Source organism: Cherax quadricarinatus, unplaced genomic scaffold (assembly GCF_038502225.1).
Source record: "Cherax quadricarinatus isolate ZL_2023a unplaced genomic scaffold, ASM3850222v1 Contig5770, whole genome shotgun sequence".
NCBI classification, from domain to species: Eukaryota; Metazoa; Arthropoda; class Malacostraca; order Decapoda; family Parastacidae; genus Cherax; species Cherax quadricarinatus.
In genome coordinates this window covers 1-16,861 of record NW_027200796.1, presented here as the reverse complement: position 1 = coordinate 16,861, position 16,861 = coordinate 1, and the positions used below count along the sequence as shown (strand labels likewise).

Sequence of the window (16,861 nt, the reverse complement as noted above, 5' to 3'; positions counted from 1 at the left end):
CATGAACTCCTCACATACATGCAAAATGAACATTAACACAATTATAACTGGGGCTCTAAAGAGCCCCAATCATAAGTTAGGAGACTTGCTATACCAAAAAATTTCAGGAAGACACCCTTGTGAAAAATTTAAAGGTTCTGGACTACAGAGGATTCAAGTCTGCATTGCCCTGAAAAACCACTTAAATCCAGGAACTCGGCAAAAAACTGTCTGCTCAATATGCAACATAGCCAACAAGGAATATGAAGAATATAATATTGTAAAATAGTTTTGGATTACTTGTACCTTTCTTTGAGAGTACTAAACTAAAAGAAATTAAGAGACTATGTACTGTAAATTAAATGGTAGTGGCAAGATATGTACATACTGTAACTGCTGCAAAAATGCAAGAAGCAAAGGTAAGGAACAGGTGGTAAGAGGCAAGCCCAGACAGAAATTTGACTTGGATTTGGGGACAGGAAAACACTCACAAAATACCGTAAAACATTGATTTAACAGACTATTAGGTGTCTGGTAATGTTAATTGCCTAGTAAATCTGAATGTAAAATTACAGTACTGTATAAATAATACAGTACCATATAGTTAAGATACTGTAGCATACTGTACATTGAAAATGAGTAAAATATACAGTAATTATATTTACCTTCAGTGGATAGATTATGATCGTTTTGCTCTAGCAACAGATTTTTGCCTTTTGTTGAGAATTGTTAAAATACAGAGGGCTGTAACATTCACCAGAAACCCTCACTTAGGAGAGAAACCTCATGATAATATTTTGGTTTCTCCAGAACCATGGTAAAGTCACCAGTGAAATGGACATACCCAAATGTCATCACAAGTTTCTCCTAAGTTTGGATTTTTGACGAGTTTCAGTTTTCAAAATCAATTTACCCAGCAGATTTTATTCATGGTTTCTAAAATCTGTCGAATAAAAGGATTATTAAACTGAGGTTTTACTGGTAGGTTCAAAGGCATTGCTAACATTGATGTACCAATAGTTGCAAGCTGTATATAGGTAAAGTGCCAACACAAACTATTTGAGGCTATGACTAAAGCACTTTTGAATGTGGGTATAGATTAATGACATTATAATACACACTAAACCGTTACAGACTATACAGTACCACACCAACAACTTGAGTGCACAAGTTGTGTGAGGAGATAGAAGTTAAAAGAGTATCTCACCTTGTCGATTACTAAGAATTAATTAACATTGTCACCGTCAAAATATTTTATTCCAATCTTAATGTTTTTAGCAGAATATGAAAAATACTAATACAATAATTACAACTTTGACGAGATTCAGTACTATACGACACAAAAGGAGTCATAAAAAACATGATATTATATGTGCAATTAAAAACCTAAAAGTACAATGTGATACTAAATAATTTTTTGTAAAACCCAAAAAATCTATTCTAGTAGTCTTAAAAGTCAAAGGCATAAATATCATAACACTCAATGATTTACAATTTTTTTTTTCCCTCATAGTTATGCACTAGATAGCAGAAAAGATGTATCGTTCCAATTACTACTGCCTTTTACAAATTCCGGTTGATCCAAAACCGCCTTCACCACGTTCTGTGTCTGCAAGTTCCTGACAAACGAAAGAAAAATTACGTATAATTATCAGAAAACGGGATATACAAGCATAAGATATTGCTGTGGATGGTATACTAGCATGAGGATTATTGATGAACTATTCTAACTTATCTTACCAATATTGTGCACCAATTTCAGAAAAATTTCCTAGTATCTCTTTGGTTCCACTTCCCCCATCCCCCCTCAATTTACAACTGTGACCTCCTGTTATCCCACTACGAGGTCTATCTTTTATGACCTTGTATGCAAGTCCTGTCTCCTTTTCCTATCAACCACCACTGACATCTTCAGTGTTTGTCAACCTTTCATCAAAACTCAGTACACTTTTGTAGCTCTTCTTTGGACCTTTCCGAACTTTTTTAAACACACTGGCTGTCTCCCACCAAGACAAGGTAACCCGAAAAAGAAAGTTTCACCATCATTCACACTATTATTGTCTTGCCACAGGCATGAAGATATGACAGTTTAGATGTCCCTCCAAACAGCAAATATTCCAACCACCACCTGTAGAGTGCAGGCATTGTACTTCCCACTTCCAAAACTCAGGTCTTGCTGACTGGTTTCCCAGCATCCCTACACACTCAGAAGTCTACAGTATAATCAGATTTTTTTTTGGTGAACCAAAGAAAACATATTTACCATCACTCATTCTCTAGCTGCCTCTCCAGAACACAAAAATTGAGGTTGTGCTGACTTGCTAAACCTGTCTTATTGGTATGAACTTTCTTGTACAATGAGTAATTTATATTTGCTGTAATGTTTAGTCATTTTCCTTTTTACACTAGTCATTTTGGTTACAATAATTTCAAGGATACAAATAGCTAGGGTTTATTTGAAAATATGCATAAACCAAAAACTTACAAAATACCAATACGTATATATCTTTTAATTTAGTGAACTGACGAACCTCTAAAATACAAACCTCCACTTCTTCCAACTCAGGATAAAATATTCTTTCACAAATGAGTTGAGCTATGCGGTCACCTTTCTTCACTTGGAACTCAACCTTGGCATGGTTGAAGAGAACTACGCCAACATTACCTCTGTAGTCTCTATCAATAACACCAGCTGAAATGATAGTAAAAACTGAGGTTTAGATAAAATATTTGTTTTATAATGGTACCTAGGATAATTTAGAACAGAGGTCAGCAAACTGGGGTAAATTACCCAAAATGGGGTAAAAATGAAAATCTTGGGGATAATGAAGACTCAAACAAATAATATTGCACAAAAAAGCAAATTATGGTGCTTTATCAAATATAATATATTTTTCAGCTTGTATGACTATTCTCCATACAAATGGATTCAACAAACTACGTATTTTGAATCTGAATGCTCCTTAGTATTTTCCAGATTCTGTAAACTACATTATTTGTACCACAAAGAAATAATTTTATTGCACTAAGAGAGATCTAGATAAATAGTGTGCCACATGAGTTACTAACCAGCTACATCAATGTGATTCTTCCATGCCAGCCCAGATCGTGGAGCCACTCTGCCATAACAACCCTCAGGTAACTCTACTTGAATGTCCGTCTTGATCAGAGCTTTTCCCGTTGCTGGTACTGTGACATCATAAGCACTGAAAACGTGTAAATAAAGCTACTAAAAAAAAGTGCATTGATTTGACACACACCCCCACAGAAATACCTGTGAAAAAGGGGTTAATTCAAGCCATATTCAACATTTATAAATAACAGTATTTCATGTGCCCTCAGCTCAGTTCCAGCACAGGTGAAATTTTGGGCAAGTTTCCTTATACCTGCTGTCCCAGCTTACCTAGCAGAATGTAGGTACACCTACCATCCGACTTACGACTGAGTTCGGTTCCGAGAAACCGGTCGTAAGTCGAAATGGTCGTAAGTCGAACTTTACTACTGAATATCAACAAAACATTTTTGTAATGACTTTATTTTATTGTTTTATTTTGGTATTTCATGTTTTACTTTACTTTTTATGTTGTTAGTACTGTATTTTATACTGTAAGGTTTAGGATAAACACTGTGTACAACACAAATAGTTGTTTATTTCCCAGAAATTTGGCATAAAAAACACGGTCGTAAGTCGAGTGGTCGTAAGTCGAGCAGGTCGTAAGTCGGATGGTAGGTGTATTACCTGGATGTTATTCAACTAGTGTGGGTTGCATCCTGGGAGGACCAGATTAATGGACAGTCCTCTATGGAATACCGACTTTCTTTGGTTATCCTGGGTGACTAACCCTCCAGGTTAAAAATCCAAATAAATTTATCTTAGGGAGTGCAGTAAACTTCTATGGGACGAAATTCGTAAGGCATCTACATACGAAAATGTTGTGCTAATGGGAGATTTCAACTATAGACAGATTGACTGGAGCAATTTGACAGGAAATTTAGAGTCAGGTGACTTTCTTGATACGATCCAGGATTGTTTTTTAAAACAGTTTGTGACAGAGCCAACTAGGGGAAATAACCTCCTTTAACCCTTTGACTGTTTCCGACGTATAAATACGTCTTACGAGCCAATGTTTCTGACGTATTTATACGCACAAATTCTAGCGGCTTCAAATCGCGCGCCAAAGGCCTGGTAGGCCTACACGGGAGAGAATGGGTCTCAGTGGTCGGTGTGCACCCTGTGAAAAAAATCTGGGACCTAGCGGTGCATTGTGGGAACGCCATGTTGTCAGTCCATTTTCACCATGCCTCTCGGTAAGAAGTTCCTCACTCCTCGGCGGATTGGAGGTCTTTTGTTCCCAAGTGATAGCTCTAACAGCGATGAAAATGTCAGTGACAGTGAATTCAAGGGTTTTCAAGTGAGTGTTACCGAAAAAAGTGCCCAGGATAACGTAAATAGTGACGAAAACCCAGATGACCCACAACCTTCGACCTCTGGTGCTGTGCCGGCTTGTTCACATTCACCTTCGCCTGTACCAGGACGAAAGAGGAAACTATTTGGTCGTGTACAACACCCTGATGATAGCAGTGATAGTGATAGTGATTTCAAGGTCATTGAAAGCAGTTCTAGTGACAGTGAGAGTGAATATTCCCCAGTGAAGCGCCAGTATGTACGACGTAGCATGCGGTCTGGTAGTGTTTCATATGTTGTTCCAAGGGGAAGGAGAAACTCTGGGAGCACATCCCGTGGCCCAACACCACGACCTGATAGTGAAGATGACGATATTGTAACGATGGGTATGAATGGTGACAGTGAGGGAGGAGGCAGTGGTGGTGATAGTGAGGGTGGCACGGCCCATGTGGCACCATCACCGGGCCACGCTACTAGCCACGCGGCTGACTCAGCAGAACAACCAGCCTCACCCTACCCCACACTGCCACAACCTGCACCACCACAACCTGCACAGCCACAACCACAGCCACAACCACGGTACAATATCCAGACCCCACCAGCAGACCGCATCTGGGATTGGCAGGACGGTGACGAGTTTGTTCCCAGTCCCCATGACTTTGATGAAACACAAAGTGGAATAAAGCCATCTTGTCCACTTGGGAACAATGCCAGTGAACTGGACTGCTTTGAGTTATTCTTCGATGAACCCCTGATGGACATCATTGTCAGGGAAACCAACACATACTATGAATACACCATGGCAAATACAATTCTCTCACCAAAATCACGGCTACACAAGTGGAAGGAGACAACTGTGGCAGAGATGTACCTGTTTTTTGCCACAATAATGCTTATGCCACATGTGTATAAGCACACTGTCACCACATACTGGACAACAGATCGCCTGATTTCAACTCCAGGTTTTAGTGACATTATAGGTGTCAATCGTTTCCTGATACTGTTGCGTATGTTACACTTTTCAGACAAAACCAGGCCTGACAGAAGCGACAGGTTATATAAGATAAGAAATGTGTTTATGTACCTGAAACAAAAGTGCTGCATGTATTTTTATCCCTTCAGGAAGCTTGTTATTGATGAGTCCTTGATTTTATTCAAAGGAAGACTCTCATTCAAGCAATATATACCAAGCAAGAGGAAACGCTTTGGTATAAAGCTATTTGTACTGTGTGATTGCAGAAGTGGTCTTGTTTTAGATATTATTGTGTACACTGGCAGTAATACTTTGAGAGATACCATGAAGTTATTGGGTATCTCTGGTGATGTGGTTCGAACAATGATGGAACCATATCTTGGTAAGGGGCATATGTTATTTACTGATAACTGGTACACAAGCCCCTTACTCAGTGATTTCTTGCGAGTGAACTTGACAGACGTGTGTGGCACAGTGCGTGGTAATCGCAAACATATGCCAAGGTTCGACGCTGGCACTCGCAGAGGTGAGGTGCAAGCCTTTGCTGCCAATGACATCATGGCATTTCGGTGGCATGACAAACGTGATGTCACATTGTTGACATCAGTTCACACAAACGAAATGGTACCCAGTGGCAGGGACAACAGAGAGACCAATGAACCCATTCTAAAGCCTGCAGCTGTCATGGACTACAACCTCAATATGCGCTTAGTGGACAAATGTGACATGCAGATTGGGTTTGCAGACTGTGTACGCAAGAGTTATAAGTGGTATATCAAACTTTTTTTCCATCTTGTTGATATCTCTATGCTAAATGCTTATAACATATACAAGTTGAAGACCAACAAAACACCAAAATATGGTGAATTTTGCCTGTCAGTAATCAGACAAATAATTGCAAAGTACAAAGGAGCAACTCCTGCAATAGACCAGCGCCCACAGACGTCATCTCGTTTGAGGCCTGGTGATCACTACCCCATACAACTGCCTCCTACTACTGCCAAGAAAAATGCTCAGAAGAGGTGTTATGTATGTATGCATACCACAAAACGCCCACAAACACGCAGAGACACTCGTTTTATGTGTGAGAAGTGTGAAGTGCCCCTCTGCATATACCCATGTTTCAAAGAGTTCCACAAGCTGCAGCAGTTCTAGGAACGTGGTTAGTGACTGTACATATGTATATATATTATGGAACACTAGTAATAAACATTGTTTTGTATTGTTTGTTTGTGTAAACAAAGTGTATACACAAACTAATAGTGATAAAGTTTGTTCTGTTATTGTGTTGTAAATAATGAGTGTATATTTGAACAATGCACCTTACATTGGTCTCACAGGCCACATAAGTTACCTGGAAAAGAAAAATATTGAAAAATGCAAGAAACCTTTGAATTAGAGTAAATAAAAGAATACCGGGCGGGCGGCAGTCGCCGCTGTTGCCATACGCACGTCGATTTCTGCAAACTTTGCGGCTCTATATCTCGGTAAGTACTGATGGCAAAAATTTTTTTTTAGGCTTAAAACACTAGTAAAAATATTCCTAACATTTTCATAAGAAAAAATAATTTTAGTAGGTTGGTAGACAGCAACCACCCAGGGAAGTACTACCGTCCTGCCAGATGACTGTGAAACAAAAACCTGTAACTGTTTTGCATGATGGTAGGATTGCTGGTTTCTTTTTCTGTCTCATAAACACGCTAAGATAACAGGGATATCTTGCTACTCCTACTTACACTTTGGTCACACTTCACAGACACGCACATGCATATATATATATACATACATCTAGGTTTTTCTCCTTTTTCTAAATAGCTCTTGTTCTTTTTTATTTCTTCTATTGTCCATGGGGAAGTGGAAAAGAATCTTTCCTCCGTAAGCCATGCGTGTCGTATGAGGCGACTAAAATGCCGGGAGCAATGGGCTAGTAACCCCTTCTCCTGTATACAATTACTAAAAAAGAGAAGAAGAAAAACTTTATAAAACTGGGTTGCTTAAATGTGCGTGGATGTAGTGCGGATGACAAGAAACAGATGATTGCTGATGTTATGAATGAAAAGAAGTTGGATGTCCTGGCCCTAAGCGAAACAAAGCTGAAGGGGGTAGGAGAGTTTCAGTGGGGGGAAATAAATGGGATTAAATCTGGAGTATCTGAGAGAGTTAGAGCAAAGGAAGGGGTAGCAGTAATGTTAAATGATCAGTTATGGAAGGAGAAAAGAGAATATGAATGTGTAAATTCAAGAATTATGTGGATTAAAGTAAAGGTTGGATGCGAGAAGTGGGTCATAATAAGCGTGTATGCACCTGGAGAAGAGAGGAATGCAGAGGAGAGAGAGAGATTTTGGGAGATGTTAAGTGAATGTATAGGAGCCTTTGAACCAAGTGAGAGAGTAATTGTGGTAGGGGACTTGAATGCTAAAGTAGGAGAAACTTTTAGAGAGGGTGTGGTAGGTAAGTTTGGGGTGCCAGGTGTAAATGATAATGGGAGCCCTTTGATTGAACTTTGTATAGAAAGGGGTTTAGTTATAGGTAATACATATTTTAAGAAAAAGAGGATAAATAAGTATACACGATATGATGTAGGGCGAAATGACAGTAGTTTGTTGGATTATGTATTGGTAGATAAAAGACTGTTGAGTAGACTTCAGGATGTACATGTTTATAGAGGGGCCACAGATATATCAGATCACTTTCTAGTTGTAGCTACACTGAGAGTAAAAGGTAGATGGGATACAAGGAGAATAGAAGCATCAGGGAAGAGAGAGGTGAAGGTTTATAAACTAAAAGAGGAGGCAGTTAGGGTAAGATATAAACAGCTATTGGAGGATAGATGGGCTAATGAGAGCATAGGCAATGGGGTCGAAGAGGTATGGGGTAGGTTTAAAAATGTAGTGTTAGAGTGTTCAGCAGAAGTTTGTGGTTACAGGAAAGTGGGTGCAGGAGGGAAGAGGAGCGATTGGTGGAATGATGATGTAAAGAGAGTAGTAAGGGAGAAAAAGTTAGCATATGAGAAGTTTTTACAAAGTAGAAGTGATGCAAGGAGGGAAGAGTATATGGAGAAAAAGAGAGAAGTTAAGAGAGTGGTGAAGCAATGTAAAAAGAGAGCAAATGAGAGAGTGGGTGAGATGTTATCAACAAATTTTGTTGAAAATAAGAAAAAGTTTTGGAGTGAGATTAACAAGTTAAGAAAGCCTAGAGAACAAATGGATTTGTCAGTTAAAAATAGGAGAGGAGAGTTATTAAATGGAGAGTTAGAGGTATTGGGAAGATGGAAGGAATATTTTGAGGAATTGTTAAATGTTGATGAAGATAGGGAAGCTGTGATTTCGTGTATAGGGCAAGGAGGAATAACATCTTGTAGGAGTGAGGAAGAGCCAGTTGTGAGTGTGGGGGAAGTTCGTGAGGCAGTAGGTAAAATGAAAGGGGGTAAGGCAGCCGGGATTGATGGGATAAAGATAGAAATGTTAAAAGCAGGTGGGGATATAGTTTTGGAGTGGTTGGTGCAATTATTTAATAAATGTATGGAAGAGGGTAAGGTACCTAGGGATTGGCAGAGAGCATGCATAGTTCCTTTGTATAAAGGCAAAGGGGATAAAAGAGAGTGCAAAAATTATAGGGGGATAAGTCTGTTGAGTGTACCTGGTAAAGTGTATGGTAGAGTTATAATTGAAAGAATTAAGAGTAAGACGGAGAATAGGATAGCAGATGAACAAGGAGGCTTTAGGAAAGGTAGGGGGTGTGTGGACCAGGTGTTTACAGTGAAACATATAAGTGAACAGTATTTAGATAAGGCTAAAGAGGTCTTTGTGGCATTTATGGATTTGGAAAAGGCGTATGACAGGGTGGATAGGGGGGCAATGTGGCAGATGTTGCAAGTGTATGGTGTAGGAGGTAGGTTACTGAAAGCAGTGAAGAGTTTTTACGAGGATAGTGAGGCTCAAGTTAGAGTATGTAGGAAAGAGGGAAATTTTTTCCCAGTAAAAGTAGGCCTTAGACAAGGATGTGTGATGTCACCGTGGTTGTTTAATATATTTATAGATGGGGTTGTAAGAGAAGTAAATGCGAGGGTCTTGGCAAGAGGCGTGGAGTTAAAAGATAAAGAATCACACACAAAGTGGGAGTTGTCACAGCTGCTCTTTGCTGATGACACTGTGCTCTTGGGAGATTCTGAAGAGAAGTTGCAGAGATTGGTGGATGAATTTGGTAGGGTGTGCAAAAGAAGAAAATTAAAGGTGAATACAGGAAAGAGTAAGGTTATGAGGATAACAAAAAGATTAGGTGATGAAAGATTGAATATCAGATTGGAGGGAGAGAGTATGGAGGAGGTGAACGTATTCAGATATTTGGGAGTGGACGTGTCAGCGGATGGGTCTATGAAAGATGAGGTGAATCATAGAATTGATGAGGGAAAAAGAGTGAGTGGTGCACTTAGGAGTCTGTGGAGACAAAGAACTTTGTCCTTGGAGGCAAAGAGGGGAATGTATGAGAGTATAGTTTTACCAACGCTCTTATATGGGTGTGAAGCGTGGGTGATGAATGTTGCAGCGAGGAGAAGGCTGGAGGCAGTGGAGATGTCATGTCTGAGGGCAATGTGTGGTGTGAATATAATGCAGAGAATTCGTAGTTTGGAAGTTAGGAGGAGGTGCGGGATTACCAAAACTGTTGTCCAGAGGGCTGAGGAAGGGTTGTTGAGGTGGTTCGGACATGTAGAGAGAATGGAGCGAAACAGAATGACTTCAAGAGTGTATCAGTCTGTAGTGGAAGGAAGGCGGGGTAGGGGTCGGCCTAGGAAGGGTTGGAGGGAGGGGGTAAAGGAGGTTTTGTGTGCGAGGGGCTTGGACTTCCAGCAGGCATGCGTGAGCGTGTTTGATAGGAGTGAATGGAGACAAATGGTTTTTAATACTTGACGTGCTGTTGGAGTGTGAGCAAAGTAACATTTATGAAGGGATTCAGGGAAACCGGCAGGCCGGACTTGAGTCCTGGAGATGGGAAGTACAGTGCCTGCACTCTGAAGGAGGGGTGTTAATGTTGCAGTTTAAAAACTGTAGTGTAAAGCACCCTTCTGGCAAGACAGTGATGGAGTGAATGATGGTGAAAGTTTTTCTTTTTCGGGCCACCCTGCCTTGGTGGGAATCGGCCGGTGTGATAATAAAAAAAAAATAATACAGTGGACCCTCAACCAGCGATGGCATCGATTAACGATAAATCTGACTAGCGATACATTTTAACGCAAAAATTTTGCCTCGACTAGCGCTTAAAAACCCGACCAGCACTATTCGTTCCGTACCATACGCGTCCACTTTGGCCTGAGCGCGCCTCACTTGTCCCTTGGGTGCCAGTGTTTACAAGCCAGCCAGCCACCGCGGTCGCTTCCAAACATACAACTGGAACATTTCATATTATCACAGCCTTTTTAGTGATTGCACCTGCAAAATAAGTCACCATGGGCCCCAAGAAAGCTTCTAGTGCCAACCCTACAGCAAAAAGGGTGAGAATTACTATGGAGATGAAGAAAGAGATCATTGATAGTATGAAAGTGGAGTGCGTATCTGAGCTGGTCAGGTTGTATAATAAACCCCAGTCAACCATCGCTACTATTGTGGGCAAGAAAATGGCAATCAAGGAAGCTGTTCTTGCCAAAGGCGCAACTATGTTTTCGAAACTGAGATCGCAAGTGATAGAAGATGTTGAGAGACTGTTATTGGTGTGGATAAACGAGAAACAGATAGCAGGAGACAGCATCTCTCAAGCGATCATATGTGAAAAGGCTAGGAAGTTGCATGACGATTTAATTAAAAAAATGCCAGCAACTAGTGATGTGAGTGAATTTAAGGCCAGCAAAGGTTGGTTTGAGAGATTTAAGAAGCGTAGTGGCATTCATAGTGTGATAAGGCATGGTGAGGCTGCCAGTTCGGACCACAAAGCGGCTGAAAAATATGTGCAGGAATTCAAGGAGTACATAGACAGTGAAGGACTGAAACCTGAACAAGTGTTTAATTGTGACGAAACAGGCCTGTTTTGGAAGAAAATGCCAAGCAGGACGTACATTACTCAGGAGGAAAAGGCACTCCCAGGACATAAGCCTATGAAAGACAGGCTTACTCTGTTGATGTGTGCCAATGCTAGTGGTGATTGCAAAGTGAAGCCTTTATTGGTGTATCACTCTGAAACTCCCAGAGTGTTCAGGAAAAACAATGTCCTCAAGGCTAATTTGTGTGTGCTGTGGAGGGCAAACAGTAAGGCATGGGTCACTAGGGACTTTTTCTATGACTGGTTACACCATGCATTTGCCCCCAATGTGAAAAATTACCTAATTGAAAAGAAATTAGACCTTAAGTGCCTCCTGGTATTAGACAATGCCCCTGGTCATCCTACAGACTGTGGCAGAGCGACTTTCTAGGGACATGAGCTTCATTAAGGTGAAGTTTTTGCCTCCTAATACCACTCCTCTCCTGCAGCCCATGGACCAGCAGGTTATTTCCAACTTCAAGAAACTGTACACAAAAGCTATGTTTGAAAGGTGCTTTGTAGTGACCTCAGAAACTCAACTGACTCTAAGAGAGTTTTGGAAAGATCATTTTACCATCCTCAATTGTGTAAACATTATAGGTAAGGCTTGGGAGGAAGTGACTAAGAGGACATTGAACTCTGCTTGGAAAAAACTGTGGCCAGAATGTGTAGACAAAAGGGATTTTGAAGGGTTTGAGGCTAACCCTGAGAATCCTATGCCAGTTGAGGAATCCATTGTGGCATTGGGGAAGTCCTTGGGGTTGGAGGTTAGTGGGGAGGATGTGGAAGAGTTGGTGGTGGAGGACAGTGAAGAACTAACCACTGATGAGCTGCTAGATCATCTTGAACAGCAAGAGGGCAGACCTGAGGAAACTGCTTCGGAGGAGGGGAGAGAGAAATTGAAGAAGTTGCCTACTTCTAAGATTAAGGAAATCTGTGCAATGTGGCTTGAAGTGCAAACCTTTTTGGATGAAAATCATCCTGACACAGCTACTGCAAGCCGTGTTGGCAACCTGTACACTGACAATGTTGTGAACCACTTTAGGAAAGTCATAAAGGAACGAGAGGTACAGGCCTCTATGGACAGATATGTTGTGCGACAGAAGTCCAGTGACTCTGAAGCTGGTCCTAGTGGCATTAAAAGAACAAGGGAAGTAACCCCAGAAAAAGACTTGCTGCCTCAAGTGCTAATGGAAGGGGATTCCCCTTCTAAACACTAACACCTCTCCCCTCCTCCCATCCCATCAATCATCACCAGATCTTCAATAAAGGTAAGTGTCATGTAACTGTGCATGTAATCTTCAGTTTGTGTGTATTAAAATTAATATTTCATGTGGTAAAAAAAAATTTTTTTTTTTTGGGTGTCTTGCACGGATTAATACTTTTGGGTGTCTTGCACGGATTAATTTGATTTCCATTATTTCTTATGGGGAAAATTAACTTGACTAACGATAATTTTGACTAACGATGAGCTCTCAGGAACGGATTAATATCGCTGGTTGGAAAAATTCAGATTCAGGAAGGATATAGGAAAGTACTGGTTTGGTAATAGAGTTGTGGATGAGTGGAACAAACTCCCGAGTACAGTTATAGAGGCCAGAACGTTGTGCAGCTTTAAAAATAGGTTGGATAAATACATGAGTGGATGTGGGTGGGTGTGAGTTGGACCTGATAGCTTGTGCTACCAGGTCGGTTGCCGTGTTCCTCCCTTAAGTCAATGTGACCTGACCTGACTAGGTTGGGTGCATTGGCTTAAGCCAGTAGGAGACTTGGACCTGCCTCACATGGGCCAGTAGGCCTTCTGCAGTGTTCCTTTGTTCTTATGTTCTTAACACTTATGACATCAAAAGACTTTAGCAAATTTGTCTAACCATGGCACTTTGACAAAATCTGCCGAGAAGCAGTAGTCTATTATTACCTACAAAACTGACATGTTTTGATGACAATTTAGAATACCTCTACATTCCTAAAAATATCTGTATTAACCACAATTAGTACATACATGGGAAGAGGACGAGCAAGGAGGTTGTAGAGTGGGTAGGGGATGTGTAGATCAAGTGTTTACATTGAAGCATATATGTGAACAGTATTTAGATAAAGGTAGGGAAGTTTTCATGACATTTATGGATTTAAAAAAGGCATATGATAGTGGATAGGGGAGCAATGTGGCAGATGTTGCAAGTATATGGAATAGGTGGTAAGTTACTAAATGCTGTAAAAAGTTTTTATGAGGATAGTGAGGCTCAGGTTAGGGTGTGTAGAAGAGAGGGAGACTACTTCCTGGTAAAAGTAAGTCTTATACAGGGATGTGTAATGTCACCATGGTTGTTTAATATATTTATAGATGGGGTTGTAAAAGAAGTAAATGCTAGGGTGTTCAGGAGAGGGGTGGGATTAAATTATGGGGAATTAAATACAAAATGGGAATTGACACAGTTACTTTTTGCTGATGATACTGTGCTTATGGGAGATTCTAAAGAAAAATTGCAAAGGTTAGTGGACGAATTTGGGAGTGTGTGTAAAAGTAGAAAGTTGAAAGTGAACATAGAAAAGAGTAAGGTGATGAGGGTATCAAATGATTTAGATAAAGAAAAATTGGATATCAAATTGGGGAGGAGGAGTATGGAAGAAATGAATGTTCTCAGATACTTGGGAGTTGACATGTCAGCGGATGGATTTATGAAGGATGAGGTTAATCATAGAATTGATGAAGGAAAAAAGGTGAGTGGTGTATTGAGGTATATGTGGAGGCAAAAAATGTTATCTATGGAGGCAAAGAAGGGAATGTATGAAACTATAGTAGTACCAACACTTATATGGGTGTGAAGCTTGGGTTGTAAATGCAGCAGCGAGGAGACGGTTGGAGGCAGTGGAGATGTCCTGTCTAAGGGCAATGTGTGGTGTAAATATTATGCAGAAAATTTGAAGTGTGGAAATTAGAAGGTATGGAGTTAATAAAAGTATTAGTCAGAGGGCTGAAGAGGGTTTGTTGAGGTGGTTTGGTCATTTAGAGAGAATGGATCAAAGTAGAATGACATGGAGAGCGTATAAATCTGTAGGGGAAGGAAAGCGGGGTAGGGGTCGTCCTCGAAAAGGTTGGAGGGAGGGGGGTAAAGGAGGTGTTGTGGGCGAGGGGTTTGGAGTTCCAGCAAGCGTGCGTGAGCGTGTTAGATATTAGTGAATGGAGACAAATGGTATTTGGGACCTGACAATCTGTTGGAGTGTGAGCAGGGTAATATTTAATGAAGGGATTCAGGGAAACCGGTTATTTTATATAACCGGACACGAGTTCTGGAAATGGGAAGTACAATGCCTGCACTCTAAAGGAGGGGTTTGAGATATTGACAGTTTGGAGGGATATATGGTGTATTTTTATATGTATATACTTCTAAACTGTTGTATTCTGAGCACCTCTGCAAAAACAGTGATTATGTGTGAGGTGAAAGTGTTGAATGATGATGAAAGTATTTTCTTTTTGGGGATTTTCTTACTTTTTGGGTCACCCTGCCTCGGTGGGAGACGGCCGACTTGTTGAAAAAAAAAATGGGAAGAGTTAAACTCAAGAGATCATACGTCACCTGGGAAACAGGAGGTAACCACATTTGATTTAAGCAAAGGATATGTTCAATTATTTTCGAACAAAAGCCCCAGATCATGAAAGGCAGTTCCAACTCAACTAACCATACCTTGAGTCTACCTGGAGGCTGTTACAAGTGTTAACACCCCCACAGCCTGGGCCTTGACCAGTATTTAACTTACTTTTTAAGTCAATCTCACACACAGTTGGTGACTGGACATAATATTTTTTAACATGATGGCTTTACTTGTCTTTATTTAGGCTCCATATATATAAGTTTTACAATAGTTTTATCTAGCAAATTATGTAGAATTTAGATAAGATTTTGTATGGATTTTCAACTTGGAAGGTTAGCCACCCAGGATAATCCAACAGTGTGCATCACTAAGGACTGTCTTATTTACACTGGGGTATTTTAATACACAAATAACCCGCACATAGAAGAATGGAGCTTACGGTGACATTTCAGTCCAATTTGGACCATTTACAAAGTTACACTAACAGAAAGGAATTATATGCTGGTTATTTGTGTATTGTTCCAATCACGGTATTGTGCCTTTTTTTTGCTATTTATGGGACCGTTTAATTGTCCCCAGGATGCAACCTACACCAGTCCACTAACACCAAGGTACTAATTTTACTGATAGGTGAACAAGGACAGCAGGTATCTTATGGAAACGTGTCCTAATGTTTTCCAGTATATACATAATTACCTAGGATAACCCCCAAAAAATGTCAGTGACTTATTTCCACCTTCCAGCACTGAATACAAGTACAGTGGTACCTTGAGTTACCACCACCTTATAACTCAAACAGTTACGTAAGTGTATTTTTGTGAATGATTTTGTAGTATATATATTTCTGGGGGTCTGAAATGGATTAATCTAATTTTCATTATTACTTATGGGAAGAAATTCATTCGAAGGAGGGGTCAGAGGAGCCTTTCTTATGCAGAAGATGAATTTGAATGAGGAGCCAGAGGAGCTTATCTAATGCAGAAGATAAATTTGAATTTGTATAAGTCTGGGTGAACGTACCTACACAAGTCATATCCAGCAGCAAATTTTGAGCCTTTACTGGGAGTTAGAGCATTATGAGTGAGCTTCTTGAAGCGCAGCACACACTTGAGCTCTCCAGGCATGATGTCTCAGTAGTAACAGCAGTAACACAGCAGTAACAGCAGTAACACAGCAGTCACCAGACACAACAATAATACTGCGCAACTTCCCGGGAAAAATATTCCCGCCTTTTTTTCAAATTTTTGTATTTACGTTAAAAAACCGTCGTTCTTTTACTTATTAAGTTTATTTTTGGTACAGATGTATAGCTATAGTTATTAATATATGTGTATATTTTACCCAGTAACGCCAAATTATTATTTATTATAATTATGACTGCCAAAAACCTACTCATAAAACCCCAAAAATAACTCAAGTGTTTATTTTGGGGATATTTTTTTTTTATTCAGGTTTATTGTGTTAATTTTTGATGTTTTGCAAATATGATATATTGTGACGTATTAATTAACCAGAGTATATTAATTAATACTTTTTGGTCATCTATATTATCACCTAAAATAATAATAATAATAATAATAATAATAATAATAATAATAATAATACACATCAAAAATATAATAATAATAATAATAATAATAATAATAATAATAATAATAATAATAATAATAATAATAATAATAATAATAATAATAATAATAATAATCATTCAACGCCTATAGAACGAAAAATGTTCATGTTTGATCCAATGGAAAAAAAAATAGTTATTCCAATTCCTTGGATCAACATTGCTTCAGTACCATGATGGTCCATCAGGTCATTGCCGCTCGGATTAAAAAAAAACTCGAACAAATACGAAATTGAATTATTGTTACCAAAAAATAGCTGAACTTTCTGGCTAC

At 39.7% G+C, this 16,861-nt stretch overlaps 1 protein-coding gene across 1 annotated transcript; it reads right to left on the bottom strand.

Annotated features, from left to right (window-relative positions):
- Positions 1–1,214: 1,214 nt before the first annotated feature.
- Positions 1,215–16,185, bottom strand: dUTPase (Deoxyuridine triphosphatase). Its single transcript, XM_070081990.1, has 4 exons — positions 15,981–16,185; positions 3,049–3,185; positions 2,526–2,671; positions 1,215–1,598 (listed from the first exon to the last, which is right to left on the bottom strand). The coding sequence occupies exons 1-4, from the start codon at positions 16,082–16,084 to the stop codon at positions 1,533–1,535; spliced, it is 453 nt and encodes a 150-aa protein (XP_069938091.1). The 5' UTR covers positions 16,085–16,185; the 3' UTR covers positions 1,215–1,532.
- Positions 16,186–16,861: the final 676 nt, after the last annotated feature.